General features: G+C 38.7%; 1 protein-coding gene across 1 annotated transcript; it reads right to left on the bottom strand.

The window, feature by feature from the left end:
• Positions 1–3,520: 3,520 nt before the first annotated feature.
• nfkbie (nuclear factor of kappa light polypeptide gene enhancer in B-cells inhibitor, epsilon) lies at positions 3,521–13,532 on the bottom strand. Its single transcript, XM_083934344.1, has 6 exons — positions 12,830–13,532; positions 8,902–9,004; positions 6,980–7,190; positions 6,423–6,511; positions 5,237–5,485; positions 3,521–4,427 (listed from the first exon to the last, which is right to left on the bottom strand). Exons 1-6 carry the CDS (start codon positions 13,144–13,146, stop codon positions 4,359–4,361), a joined length of 1,038 nt encoding a protein of 345 aa, XP_083790470.1. The 5' UTR covers positions 13,147–13,532; the 3' UTR covers positions 3,521–4,358.
• Positions 13,533–13,541: the final 9 nt, after the last annotated feature.

Raw genomic sequence — 13,541 nt, 5'->3', positions numbered from 1 at the left:
TTCTGTGTAAATTCTGGCAATGATGGAAGAAGGACTCAGAGCTTTTACTTCAGTAAAGGTAGTAATACCACACTGTAGAAATACTCTGTTACACGTAAAAGTCCTGCATTCAAAATTTTACTTAAAGGTTGAATATGTAGAATCTTTATTAAAAGAAAAAAAGACGTTTTGAGGGGTACAGAATGAAAGTATTGGTTTTCCATTAAAAAATATTATTATTATATTATATATTCTGAATTATTATTTTTAAAGGGAACTATGGGTTTCACAATGACTTCCTGTCACGTTCTGTTTTCATCGTACCAGCCAATAGCAGCCGGCAGTGCTGGTTGCCAGGTTTGTCTGTTGTTGGGTGCAGCTACTGTAGGCTGGCAATGGGTTAAATGGAGTTTGCCGATCCTGCAGCTGCTTTTTTGTCCCAGCAGCTGAGTGACCGGAGACGGGCAAAAACCAGAGTCAATATAGGCCAAGCATTCACTCGCTGGACTGAGAGAAAGGAGTTCAACGGCATTAAAACGCACGCCCAAATGGCTACGTTTCTCCTCGACCGGTAAGCTAACTTTCATGTTTACTTAGCTGTAACGGCAAACGCTAACCGTCAGTCAAACTCCTCTGCAATACTTGTTTTTTATGGTGTGATTTGCCGGAGAGGATGGGTTCAAACAGGCTCAAACAGACTACGCTGGGCTACTGGGACGGGTCTGACCAACCTGGCAACGGGACTGCTTTTAATTATGTATTAAGTATTAGCATAAAAAATGTACTTATAGTACAAAAAGTAAAAGTTGTCATCATTCAGAATGGCCCATTCTATAATATTATGTTATTAGATGATAATTATTGATTGATTCATGTAAATATCACTTTAATGTTCCAGCTGATAAAGGTGGGTCTAATTTTATTACTTTATAAACTGCTTAATCTCAAACAATATTTGCTATTTTTTTTGTTGATGATATTTTGTATTAATAATCTGAATCTGTAAAGTAATTAGTAACTAAAGTTCCCAAATAAATGTAGTGGAGTAGAAGTGTAAAGTAGCATAAAATGGAACTTATCAATTAAAGTACAAGTATTTGAGTAAAGGTACTACGTTACTTCCCACCACTGCATTCTGGGGACTTTTTTCATTCATAAGCAAATGTTCTTAGTTTCTCAACCCCTGTTCCCTAATAGATAATTGTAAAAATTGACTGAATGTATTTGATGAACTTCCTTGAAGTCAATCAGTTAGTTAAAATAGAGGATAAAGTAAATTGTGTATGCTATAAGCTGTCAATGTGTGTTGTATGTATGTATGTCTTGTGTATATATACTTTGTGATTGATTCTGCTCTCTGAAATTGTATTGTGTGTTTGTATGTCCGACTATAGTTAAAAAATGTGGGGGGAAAAATAGTAAAAAATGTGCTGTACATTAAATTAAAAAGGAAATACAGAATAAAGCCATGTAAACGGATTTAAACAAATTCAAAAAGTGTTTTTTTTTTGTCAATCAGAGGAATAAATACCATAAAGGTAAAGTTTGAATGGTAAATACAAGGTGGATAATGATGTGTGCTTTAGGTTCAGTCGAGGGCAAAATGGTTAACTTTGCACTGCTGCACCCCTTTGCTACTGAGAAGCTGAAAATGCAAGCTTTTAATCAATGTCTAAACTCCAGGAACACTTTTATCGTGTAAAGGTTTTCTGCCTCAAGGACCAACATGTCCTCTCCATGCACTGGAATGGAAGTAGTTGAAGTCGTGCCATAAACCGTAAGTAGTCGTTCCACCTCAAGGAGCTAAGCTACAACATTCAAATACACGCATTAAGGCAAGATAAATATAATGATAATGATAATAATATAAAAGCATCCGTTCTGCATAACCAGTATTATTCATTTTGATACTTAGCTGACAACATTAGAGTATGTACATAAGTAACATTTTAAATACACCTTTTTTTTTTCTCAAAGCAGGCAGCAGGGAAAGCGCGGGCGGAGCTAATTCTGCTGATGATGGCTTTGTTCCATTAAAGTGAGCAAAGCCAGTGAGTGAGCGTGAACAATAACCGACATCTAAATGGAAATGCATCATTATTATTAATTACACCTGTGTCTTTTTCTGCCGTGATGTGTAATGTCTTATGTGGAAAAGGCTCATGCAGGACTTTTACTTATAGGGTGAATTTTACAGTGTAGTTTTTCAACTTTAATTTCTCAAATAAAGGGTATTTTTTTAAATGTAATAACTAGTCTATAATTTGTCTTGCCCTTAAGTGCTTGTGATCAGAATTATTTACCAAACGTTGGTGGAAACATGTCAGCTAGGATTGCATGTTGAAGCGGTAATATTATATTACAGGATGTCAAAGAATAACATGACTGGGCAATTATGTAAATTCTGATATTGTAGTCTAATTATGTTATTTCCAATGTTACTAAAAGCCCCATTTCATCTGCAACATTGTGTTTTAAAATGAGGAAATGATTAAATGTTGTGTACTTTGCTAGAAATAGATTGTATTACTAATGACATACTGAAATGCAAAAGATACAACTTTTACAACCAGTGTTGGACATTATTTAAAGGATACCTTTCAGATTTAGAGAACGGATATATGAGGTAGAACACTTAATGATAAGTAAACAGGCTCCACCACCTTTCTGTTTTTAACCCAGCTCATGGCAACGCCCCCACAGCCTGCAGTGCATTGTATAGAACACAAACTGCAGCCCATAGGCTCAATGGGGAAGTAGGTATAGTTTCATAACTCCATGTTCTAGCTGTTTACCACAGAGGCTTGTCTGCTTAAAAGCTGTCACCATAATAAGTTGTTTGTGCACATACATCTGTCCCAGCACTAACCGGACCAGAGGGAAAGAAACATTACAGGCTCTGTTAAAGTTTAGTGTCAATAGTGTCGCCATGACATTTTTCCAGCTTATTATTTAACCTGCTTTTCTGTTGGTGTGTGCCAAAGAGATGCAGCTGAGTGGAATTTCCAGCCGCTCCACACACAGTCATTGTATTATAGGAGCCATGAGGAAGAAGCCACTTACAGGAAAACAAAAGATACACCTGACAGGAAACAAAGAAAAGAACTTGGGTGTTTCATGAAAGAGCTATGTCATGAAGTGCCCTCATTTTACAGTTTAAATACAAATATAAAATTCAAGTAGCTTCTTCCGTCTCCGTACGCACATCTGAAATCTTTTTTATGAAGCTTTTTGATCAACCTGGAGCTACCAATGCAGAGCACATATTGGATGTGCATTACCTTGAGTTTAAGTGTGAACAGATATCAGAAACCATAGAGAAGACATTAACATATTTGTGCTGAATCAAAGGAATGCAATAGAAAAAACAAATAGATCTGCACACCAAGTAGCTGGAACACCACTGGAAGGTTGTTTTGTTTCCTTGTGTTCAGATACCAGGCATATCACTGACGCTCTTAAACACAGGTTCAAATGTCCCAAAAACTCCCTCTACGTAGAAAAGAGTACAATATGCAATTAGCTTTTTTCTTCCATTTTATTACAAAATAAACAAACTGCTAATATACACTGGACTGGGCAGTATAATTGCACGCCAAAGTACAGGAACAGTTTCTGCAGATTAAGGATAAGATGAGATAAATAGAGAAAACTGCTTCACAACATGAAGTAGCAAACCAAAAAAAATCTAATAGATGAAGCTGCATTTTGTGTTATATGTTACATTTTTATATGGGCTACCAGTTTTCAAACAAATAGCATGGAAGTTAGTTTGTCTTTATAGGATTGTAGGTCTAACACAATTAGTTTTACATATCGTAAATGGGACATTCATTTTGTTCTGCCTCTGATCGCATTCCTCCAAAAGTCTTTCTGTGGCTACAATTAAAGGCCACTAAATAAAACTTGCAATCATCGCACTGATGAAGTATGACAAATTGTGACACAAAGAAATTTGAGCGTTCAATTTCTAGTCATTAAAACTAGATTAATGATGTAAAGAGGTAGAATTTTTTAATGGACATTGAACATGTGGATAGAAAGCTTGGCACTCACTTTGAGGGGGCATTTGTTGCAACCCCTCAAGAGGCACGTGAAAAGAAGCAGAATAATTGAACCAATGACTAAGAAACTGAATGTTTTTTTATCAGTTTGCAATTAAGCAGAATACCCTTTTCTCAGAGTGAAGTAAGATTTATATGGTGTGCGTATTTGTCTAGATAATGGATAAATACAGATCAAGTCAGAATCTTCTACAAATAGAGGCACTATCTAATGAAAACGTCAGCTCAAATGCAGCTCTCTTTTTTTTTTAAATCAAAAGTTTCCAGCCGCAGTGAAGCTACAGACAATTTCAAGATTGTCGTTAAGCCTACGATTCAAAACTTCACACTGACCACGGACCTCCCGGAGATCTGGATGTCATCAAAAGGAAATAGAGCCAGAATCTGAAAAACAAGGATACAAAAAGTAATATTTGACTGATGCTTTCTATAACTGTCCATTGCTGTCCTCTCCGGATGACAGAAAAAAAAAAAAAAACTGAGACCCGGTATATGTATGCAAGTATATTGGAGTTGCAGTCAAGGAAGTAAAGCTGACTTGAAAACAAATGCTATTCAGCACTTATCCTTATAGCTCACAATACTTTTGATGTGTTTCCACTGCATAGTCTGCCACTGCTGACAGAACCCCCTCAGGTTGAGTAGAGACGTACCATGCACCGGTAACAGGAGTTGAAATTACCAGGATAGGGCTGGTGTTATTCTATGTTTTTCTTGTTGTCAACAAATCCCATGAAAAGACCAAAACAATGATTTAGTCCAACAAATGTGTTGGTCCATCTTTGACACTTTCAGACTTCTCTGCCCTGTCTGGGGCACTCAGTCATGGGCCTACTTCCTTTTCCTAAAGAGACGCAGTAGATTCCTGAAACAGCTGGGCACTGTAGTTTTTAGCAAATGCTATTTAAACAGGAGTAAATATTGCATTTAATGGGGATTACTTTTACCTGCATATTGATACACATTTGATGTAAGTTTTAAAGGAAAGCAGAATGGTGTAGGACGGACTCAAGAAAAGTGTCAAAGTTCATCGTAATTAAGGAACAGCTCACCCAGTACAACAGTGTGGCCCACTTTTTGGTTTTTTATAGTCTTTGTAAAACAATGGAGCTCCATGGCACAGAGGAATGACTTAAAATATGAAAGATGGTCCATATCATATGTACCTGTAGCTGTGGATAACAATAACTTACATCATCGTTGCCATCTGCCAGATCCAGCGCCGTTTCGTCCTCCATGTTTCGCAGCATTGTGTCAGCGCCAGACTGGCAGAGGAGGTTGGCGATGGCGGCGTCCTGTCTCCCCACTGCAAGATGCAAGGGCGTGCAGCCGTTAAACATGGCAGCATCTACATTGGCTCCCCTGCTGAGTAGCAGCTTCACTGATATGATGTCATGCAGCTCAGCAGCGAGGTGAAGAGCTGTTTTTCCACTGGTTCCTTCCTGCGAAGAATGTAGATGGAAAATATGAATGAGAAATTCCAGAGATGCAGAAATGGGATAATACCACCAATTTAATTTGAATCATGTTCTTAGTTTGATATTTTTCTGTTTGTAATTATGCACATATTTTGATTATTATGGGTTATTATTATTATTATTATTATTATGTGACTTATTGTGTCCTTTTCTTCCAAGCTTGAGGAATACAAAATAAGTATTCTTCAAGCTTGGAAGAAAAGGACACAACAAGTCATATAATAATAATAATAATAATAATAAGAGGCAGAGTGATAAGTTTGGCCAGTGATTTACACTGAGAGGAATGTCTGGGGTAGTTTCGGGACTGACTGCCATGTCCCCATCCATCAATAGAAAGTTAAGAGTGGCTGGCCAGCCCAGCCTAATCATATCTCAAATCTAATTATGTCTCCATGAATCCTGCAGGAAGCCCTGAGCTCAGCTCATATCACTATCAGTATTGCACAGGTGCAGCAGATTTATTGACAAGAACACAGCATAAGGCCCAGCGCAGTAAACACAGTTTGACAGGGATAAGTGTGCCTCTAAATACTGGCACATTGCTGGACTATAGAATACTACAGGGAAACCAAACCCAGAGACTAATTACACAAACTCATGATTTTCATCTGCTCCTTCAATTTTTCTTCAAAACATGTTGAGAGACACAATATTCAGTGTGTAGAGGCGTTTCACGACCTTTAATCCAGCTGTGTATCATAGCGATGTGGCCAGTTTATGCAGATGAACAGCGATTGGCTGTTTGCATGTTCATCACCACACACTGCCTGCATTGCCATTTATAGAGGTGGTTTAAAACTGTGAAAAATATCCCTTTAAGTAGAGCATTTTTATTAAAAAAACAAAAAACTATAATAATCCATATGATGCAGAGTAAGAAGTCATTTCACAGACTAACCTGGACATTCAGGTCTCCTCCCTTTTTCACCAGGAGCTTCATAATCTGATGTTGCCTGTTCAGTGCAGCCAAGTGAAGACAGGCAAGACCTGCAAGTACACACCTTGTTTGAAATATGGAACATGGAGCTCATTTTGAGTTCAAAAGAGATTGAAAGATACATTTAAAAAAGTGTGTTTTTCCAAATAATAAAATCAAACTGAGACCATGAAGAGGTACTGCAGATCCACTACAAATCAATTTTGCAAACTTGACACCTGTGCTACCCTTGCAACTGTTTCTCCTCACACCCCCATTTACTTTGTCCTAAACTGCTGAAACTAGACTGTCAAAAAACTGAATTTGGCATTTCATATGTGATGTTTCCTTTAATGCTATATTGGTTGAGCAAAGGCAACCAAATAAAGTATGCCCTTCAAAGGGCCGACAACATTAAAGTCAGACACACAAAAAAAATTCTGAGTTGCATAATCTGGGAAGTACGAATTCAGCTACCACAGACAATAACACAGATGATGCTGCTGGTGAGTCCCTGCGGCAATTTGTCTATTCTTCACCTCTCCAGTTCTGGGTTTCGAGGACCGGCGCCAGCTTGCTGGGGGAAACCTCTCTGGTCATCTCGGTGGCGCACTCTATCTGACCATGCTGACAGGCCACGTGGAGCGCTGTGTTCCCCTCCTGGTCCTGCAGCTCCAGACTGGCTCCTTTCTCCACCAGGCTCTTCACTACAGCTGTCAGGTTCAGGTAGGTGGCCAGGTGCAAAGGGCTCTGAGGATCACCAAAGACAACAGATGTGTGATGAAATCAAGACTGCATGTCTGCACTTCAATTAAATACCCTTTATTCTTCATAACCAATGCATGCCAGGATTTAGTTCTAGTTTCTTATATTTGAAGGTTTGCGGTTTTATTCTGATATACAATGTTGTACATTTAATATGTTGGTTGGACAAAGCAAAACAACTTTCACTATTTTATGACATTTGAGCCACAAAGCAATTCATGGAAGATGTACATGAATTATTCTCTAATGTGAATAACAGGTAGCTGCAGTCCTAATTAAGTAAGATTTCTTTAATCCGAACGGGGTTTATTGCCAAGTAGGTTTTCACATACAAGGGATTTGCGTTGGTGCTGATAACCACATGGAGGCAACTTTTGTTCAACAGTAGAGTAGGGCATCTTTAAGACAAAATAAAAATATAAAGTACTACAACAATCAAGAACATAAATAAAGAATACAAAAATGAACATAAAATCATGAAAATACTTTTACAAATACTATGACCACATACGTAAAATATATATATATAAATTGGTCATTTCATTCACTACATTTCCCAGAAAGCCTTTGAACAACCCAGGGAGAACAGGCTGGTTTTTCCTTTTCTTTTTTTGTCCCTTTTGCCTTAGATTGTTAATGATATATTCGTTTTAAATTATGATGTAATGTTTGCTTGTGTGGACGAAGAGTATTTGCTACCTTAGTAGTGGCTAATGGGGATCCAAATAAACAGGCTTGTACCTGTTGCATTCAGCTGTTGGTTATTATACGTATGAATAAAGAGACCAACAGAGAACTATTCCAGATGAGAAGGTGAGAGTTGCACCTTCTGTCCAAAACAAACAAGTGGTCGTGGTCACACTGCAGTCTGACTTACTGAGGTAGTTCACCGGATGTACAGTGCTGGGATATACGCATCTGTTCTGTAAGGGCACCATCCGCTTAGCTCTGCCCAAGACGACTGTCATTTGTTTAAAGAAACATATTTAACCAGAGTACTTTACCCACTTATCCAAAAACGCATCATCATTGCTTGTTTTTGTTTTTTTTAAGTCAGTATGCAAATGTGTAAGGGGGGGATTTTCTTATAAAAACCTGAAGGGGTAAAGAATTCTTCTTGGTGATGTTTCCTAATGTGAGGTCTTAGAATGACTACTGAGAGGAAATTAGGCAACCAAGGCTAACTGAGTCACTGCGTGAAGTGCTGAGTCTTGACTTCAGATGTTTCCTTTTGACAGTTCTGTCAGTTTGTCTGCATTTTGCTTTCTACACGAACAAGACTCTGGTCTGATATCTTGAAGGTTTGGACCCAGTCCTCCACCCACATCCACACAAGGATACACTCCACAGCTCCCTGTGGTTCCATTTCTACAGGAGGTAGAGGAGGGGAGTTTCCATTCAAAGTCCCTTATGAGCCAACACTGGAACCACCCACAGTGACGTCCCAGAGAGAGGACGGACTGCAAATAAAGAGGAACAAAAGCTCTCTAGAAGTACTGAGATATAAATAATGCCAATGTTTCCACAATCAACACACTGACTATGAGGAAGTCACTTTGGATTCAAAAATTCCAGTAGAAGCTGCTTGTTTCCTGGGTCCAAACCGGAGACTCTACCCTCTCTGAGTGTAACAAGTTGATCATTCTGTGAGTGTGCAAGTGTGCTGGAGTAGTGGAAAGAGTCACGTTGCACTTACCTGGTATAAATTGTTTTGAATGTCCAGGACTTCTTTTGGGAATAGCTGTATCAACTGTTGGGCAATGAATTCGTCTTCATGGATGATTGCTAAGTGCAGGATTCTACAGGAGTGGCAAAGAAAAATAAAATTATCCATCATGCTTGCAAAAACTTGCGTGCTTACTTTCTTTCTTCTTTTCTTTTTTTTTTACATTGAGCAATCAACCCACAAAAGCAGTTGTAGAGCAGTAGTGAAAAAAGTCTTCGCTTCAAGAGACAGAAAATGTTGCCTCACAATTTTCCTCAGTATTCATCTCAAAAGACTACCTAGAAATGTAACACCTAGTGGGCTGAATGGCAAGAGTTAGTTGTTGGTGTATGGAACAATACACAATTTTTTTTAGAATACAAAGCATAGCGCGCTGTTAAAGTAAAGGGGCATGTTAAAACCACCGTTTAGTAGGTGCATCCTTGTAGGCTTTATTTGCCAAAACAAAAACACCAACTTCAAAACTTGAGTGGGAAGTTGGAGCAAACAAATGTATGCAAAAAGCAGGAAGTGGCACCGAGCATTAGTGCTTAATTTAGACTAAACTAGAACAACCCAAAGAGGGCCTCATGTGTGAAAGGATTTTAACGGACTGAAATCAAAGTTTAGCTTCGAGTTGCTTTCAGTTTCTGAAACGTCAGGCTATATATGGAAACGGATTTCTACAAAGCAGCGTGAGGATGTTCATATATCGGCATATCAAAGAATAGTGTGTCCTGTAAAATGTATGTTACTCCAGATACTGTGCCTTCTTAAAGATCAGCAATGAGTTAAAATGACATTTAACTATTCAGACAGACATGTGGGATCAAACGTTGCCACATATTCTCACTGCACAGACATCAGTCAGTTAAATATTCCACACAGTTTTACGTGTTTTAACTCAAATTACTTTAGTGGTTAATTGTGATAATTTCATTTATGAAGTCTGCAATCTAGAAGAGCAACTATAGAATTCAATTAATTATCACCAAACTAATAATAAAGGAATGATGGTGTATTGATTTAAAACATACGTGTTATTGCAGCACAATGGGTGATTACTGTATATTACTGGTGCATTTTATGGTTGATCAATAAAATCTACTTGTATTATTTTGCATAATGTTTTGTTTGCATCTTTTACACACCCAGAACCAATTCTGTGATGTTGTTTATCAAAAAAAAAAAATAATATTAAAAAAAAAACTAGTGGAAAGATGAATTAAATGGAAAATTATTAAGATTCAGATTTATAATGTAAATCTTCACAAAATTTAACTTTCTGAAAAAAGAGAAATGCAAATATCCTTGTTCAAACTTTTAAGGTTAATTTATATATGTATGTGGAATAAAGTAAATGAATGTTAATTATTTAAAATGTGGTTGAGAAGATTTCATTATGTTATCAAGACAAATATTATTTTTGTATTTATTTTGTCCTCTGACATCTCAGCACCATGTTGGAAATAAGTGTTTTCGTTTCAACATTGTTAAATTTTGTCTTCAAACAATGAAACTATTTACTTGCGAGTAAACCAGAACATCACCAATTCTGTAAAACTGGTTAGGAAACGTTTCTACAAAATAGGGAACTGGTCATGAACAGTACCTGTGTGGTGTGTTAAGAAATAGTGCTCGAACCAAACAGAAAATGTATTACCAACTATTTTGATGATGAATTGTTTTCAATCAGTTGGTAGCTCTATGTTTTCGTAAATTAAATTGAACATCTTTGAGTTTTTCCAGACAAAACAAGCAATCTGAATTTGACTTTGGCCTTTGGGAAAATGCGATGAGCTCTTTTTAGTATTATCTGATGTTTTATAGACCAAACGGTTGATCAGTTAATAAAATAAAATGTTTAAATCCGTAGTTGCAGGCAGCCTTAAATCTAACTGAAGCAGTGTGTGGTGTACAAAAATATCTACTTCTTTTTTAAAATATAAACACACACACACAACAATGTATAGAAATGTATCACCATATATGTTAGAAATGCTCCAATCCAACTCTTTTCAGTCCCAATACAGATACCTGAGGCTTTGGGTATCGGCCAATACCAAGAACCAATCCGATACCGGTGTTTAGTCTATAAGCTGTATGCCCCACTTTGTGGAGAAGACTGTTTAAGGAAACACCACCAAAATTGCTTTCCTAACTTTGCAAAACGAAATGTAACAAATAAACAGGATATATACATATACATCTACAAGCAATAAAGAATGAATTTGAATAGATCTGTCCCATTGTTCGATACCCGATTCAGCTATTTGAGTCAATGTCTGATAACATGCATCCCTCATTTTTATTTTAAAACATAAACTTATAAAAACTGAACTGAAGGAAAGCCGAACCATTTCAGCGATTAAAATATTTGTTAAATAGAGACGAAGCCGTCGATAAATCATCCCAACATTGGTATAAGTGTCCTGATATTGTGTTTCATGGTACAGCACCAGGACATGTACCCCTAAGTGTTTGCACACTGGTGCATACCAACGAGTCAACCCTGTGAGCAAACCTCTTGGTGTAAAAGGGACTTCCTTGTTTGAGTAAGACTTGAATGAATAAGAACTAAAAAATCCCACGTGGGGGAAAAAGTAATGTTCGCATGATCCTCTCTCATTCTAAGCAGAACAGTGTGGTGTTTCAGGTGTATTTCCCCCCCTCCCAGGTATCTATAGTTAGGGTGTGAGCCGTGGGAATGAAACCATGTGGCACTATCAACCAGAGAGCGGAAATGAAAAGAGGTCAGAGACACAACAACATTTCTACATCAAATGCTGGATTACACTAGAGGCTGCAGGAGTCGTTAGCGTGCCTGCTTTTACGTCAGATCAGACTGATGACTTGTCAACACAAGAGGAGTGGGTAAAACAAGAGACGGGCTGATAAGGCTGTGTTTGTGGAGTAGTCTGCATTGACTCAAAGTGAGAAGTGAAGAGCAGCAAAACAGCCACAGTGACAGGCAACAGGCTGACATTCATTATAGGTGTCTGGCAGAAAAGAAAAGAGAAAGAGCATGTAGTGAATTGTGGGATCCACCAATAAAAACATGCACACTGACTGTCCTATCCTGATCAGCAAGTTTCTTGGATCCAAAGCCATCCACACTGCCGCCTCACAGCATGTGCTTTGTCTGTGCTACATGGGGAAGTCCAGGCCTATCTGTTTCACTTCTGTTTCAGACTCATAGGAGGCTGTCCACATTCATGACAAGGACAAAGTTCATTAAAAAAAAGAGGCTGCTGTATCACGCCGCTATAAAATCCCCTTTAAAACCAGTATCACACAGACTCCATTAACTTCCATTTACTGTTGATTTGAATCATCTCCAGTGGGATAAAAACCTGGAGCTGCAACAACAGAAAATGAACCAGCAACCAATCTTCATAATTAATTAGGGTAAATGCCAAATATTTTCCTCCACCTTCTCAAATGTGACGATCTGCTGCTCTTCTTTGTTTTGTATCATTGTAAACTTCACATACTGGGGTTTGGGACAGTTGGTCAGACATTTGAAGGTGTCCTCTTTTTTCCCCACTATTTTCTGAAAATGTTATAGACAAATCAGATTATGTGATGATAAATATAATTATTAATCGCATCCCTAACAACTAGAGCTACTGATGTAAGAAGAAAGAAACACCGGGAATTAAATACAACATAATGACGCTCAGAGAAAATGGGTGGACATTTTAAAATATGAGAGCTAATAACATAGAAAACTATCTTTCTGCTGACTACATGAGAGACCTTATTGGTGGAAAAGTTCATTCTGAGAGAAGTAAATTAAAATGCAAGGCACCATGTTTTAAAACATTTACCAATCAGCAGCGGGGCCTTTTTCAGCGAAGAGCAAGCTCAGAAAACATTTGCTTTTAAATAATAATTTAAAAAAAAACACCAAACATACGTGTCTCCATCTTCAGTGATAGTTGTGAGCAAGTTCTCCTCCTGCTCCGACAGTTCAGAGCTCTGTGCCTGCTCCTCCGTGGAAAGCGTGCAGCCCTCCACCACCTCTGACAGACTCTCCACCGTGATGGACGAGGAGCCGTAGGCTGAGTCCAGGCGCTCCTCCCCGCCGGTGGAAAACTTGTCCCTCGGCCCGCTGAAGTCGGCGCTCGCCTCCCGGGGCTCCTCCGACTTCAATATGGAGCGATACGAGTCAATGCCCGAGTCTGTGCGGTTATCCTCCAGCAAGTCATCTTTTCTACAGTCGTCGCTCGCCATGGTGGTGGTGGTGGTGGACTCGCGCTGGGTTTCCCCTTCCTCCCTCCTTCCCCGAGGATTTGAAGGCTACTAGCGGGTGTTGTCGCCGCTCGGTGCTCGGTGCTGTGCCCGGACTCCCGAGGATAACAGCCTGCTGACACCTGAGGAAACCGCCGCCGCTCCTTTGTGAAACCAGAGGAATGAGCCGCTTCGTTTCATGCCACTCACCGATAAAAGAAAACACGTTACCTCACGAGCAACAGGTTTTCACTTCGGGAAGAAAACGACGGTGCGGTCATTATTAAAGTTCGCGAAATGGGTTTAAAAAGAACAGCGAAAAAAGAGGCGAAACGGCCGCCCCGTCGCTCAGATATCCGGTAACGACATGAGCTCCGGGCGGAGAGCATATGAGCAAT

This window comes from Echiichthys vipera, assembly GCF_963691815.1.
Source record: "Echiichthys vipera genome assembly, chromosome: 19".
Taxonomy (NCBI): domain Eukaryota; kingdom Metazoa; phylum Chordata; class Actinopteri; order Perciformes; family Trachinidae; genus Echiichthys; species Echiichthys vipera.
Note: the sequence above shows the minus strand (reverse complement) of the source record. Positions and strands in the feature narration are given on the sequence as shown.

Bases quoted from the DNA above. Each gene is read 5' to 3' on its own strand.
- nfkbie (XM_083934344.1), bottom strand. From the start codon at position 13,146: ATGGCGAGCGACGACTGTAGAAAAGATGACTTGCTGGAGGATAACCGC. The intron at 5,486-6,422 runs GTTAGTCTGTGA...CATTCTTCGCAG, and splicing joins GAGGAGACCTGAATGTCCAG to GAAGGAACCAGTGGAAAAAC. The intron at 4,428-5,236 runs GTAAGTTATTGT...CTTGTTTTTCAG, and splicing joins TGGCAGATGGCAACGATGAT to ATTCTGGCTCTATTTCCTTT.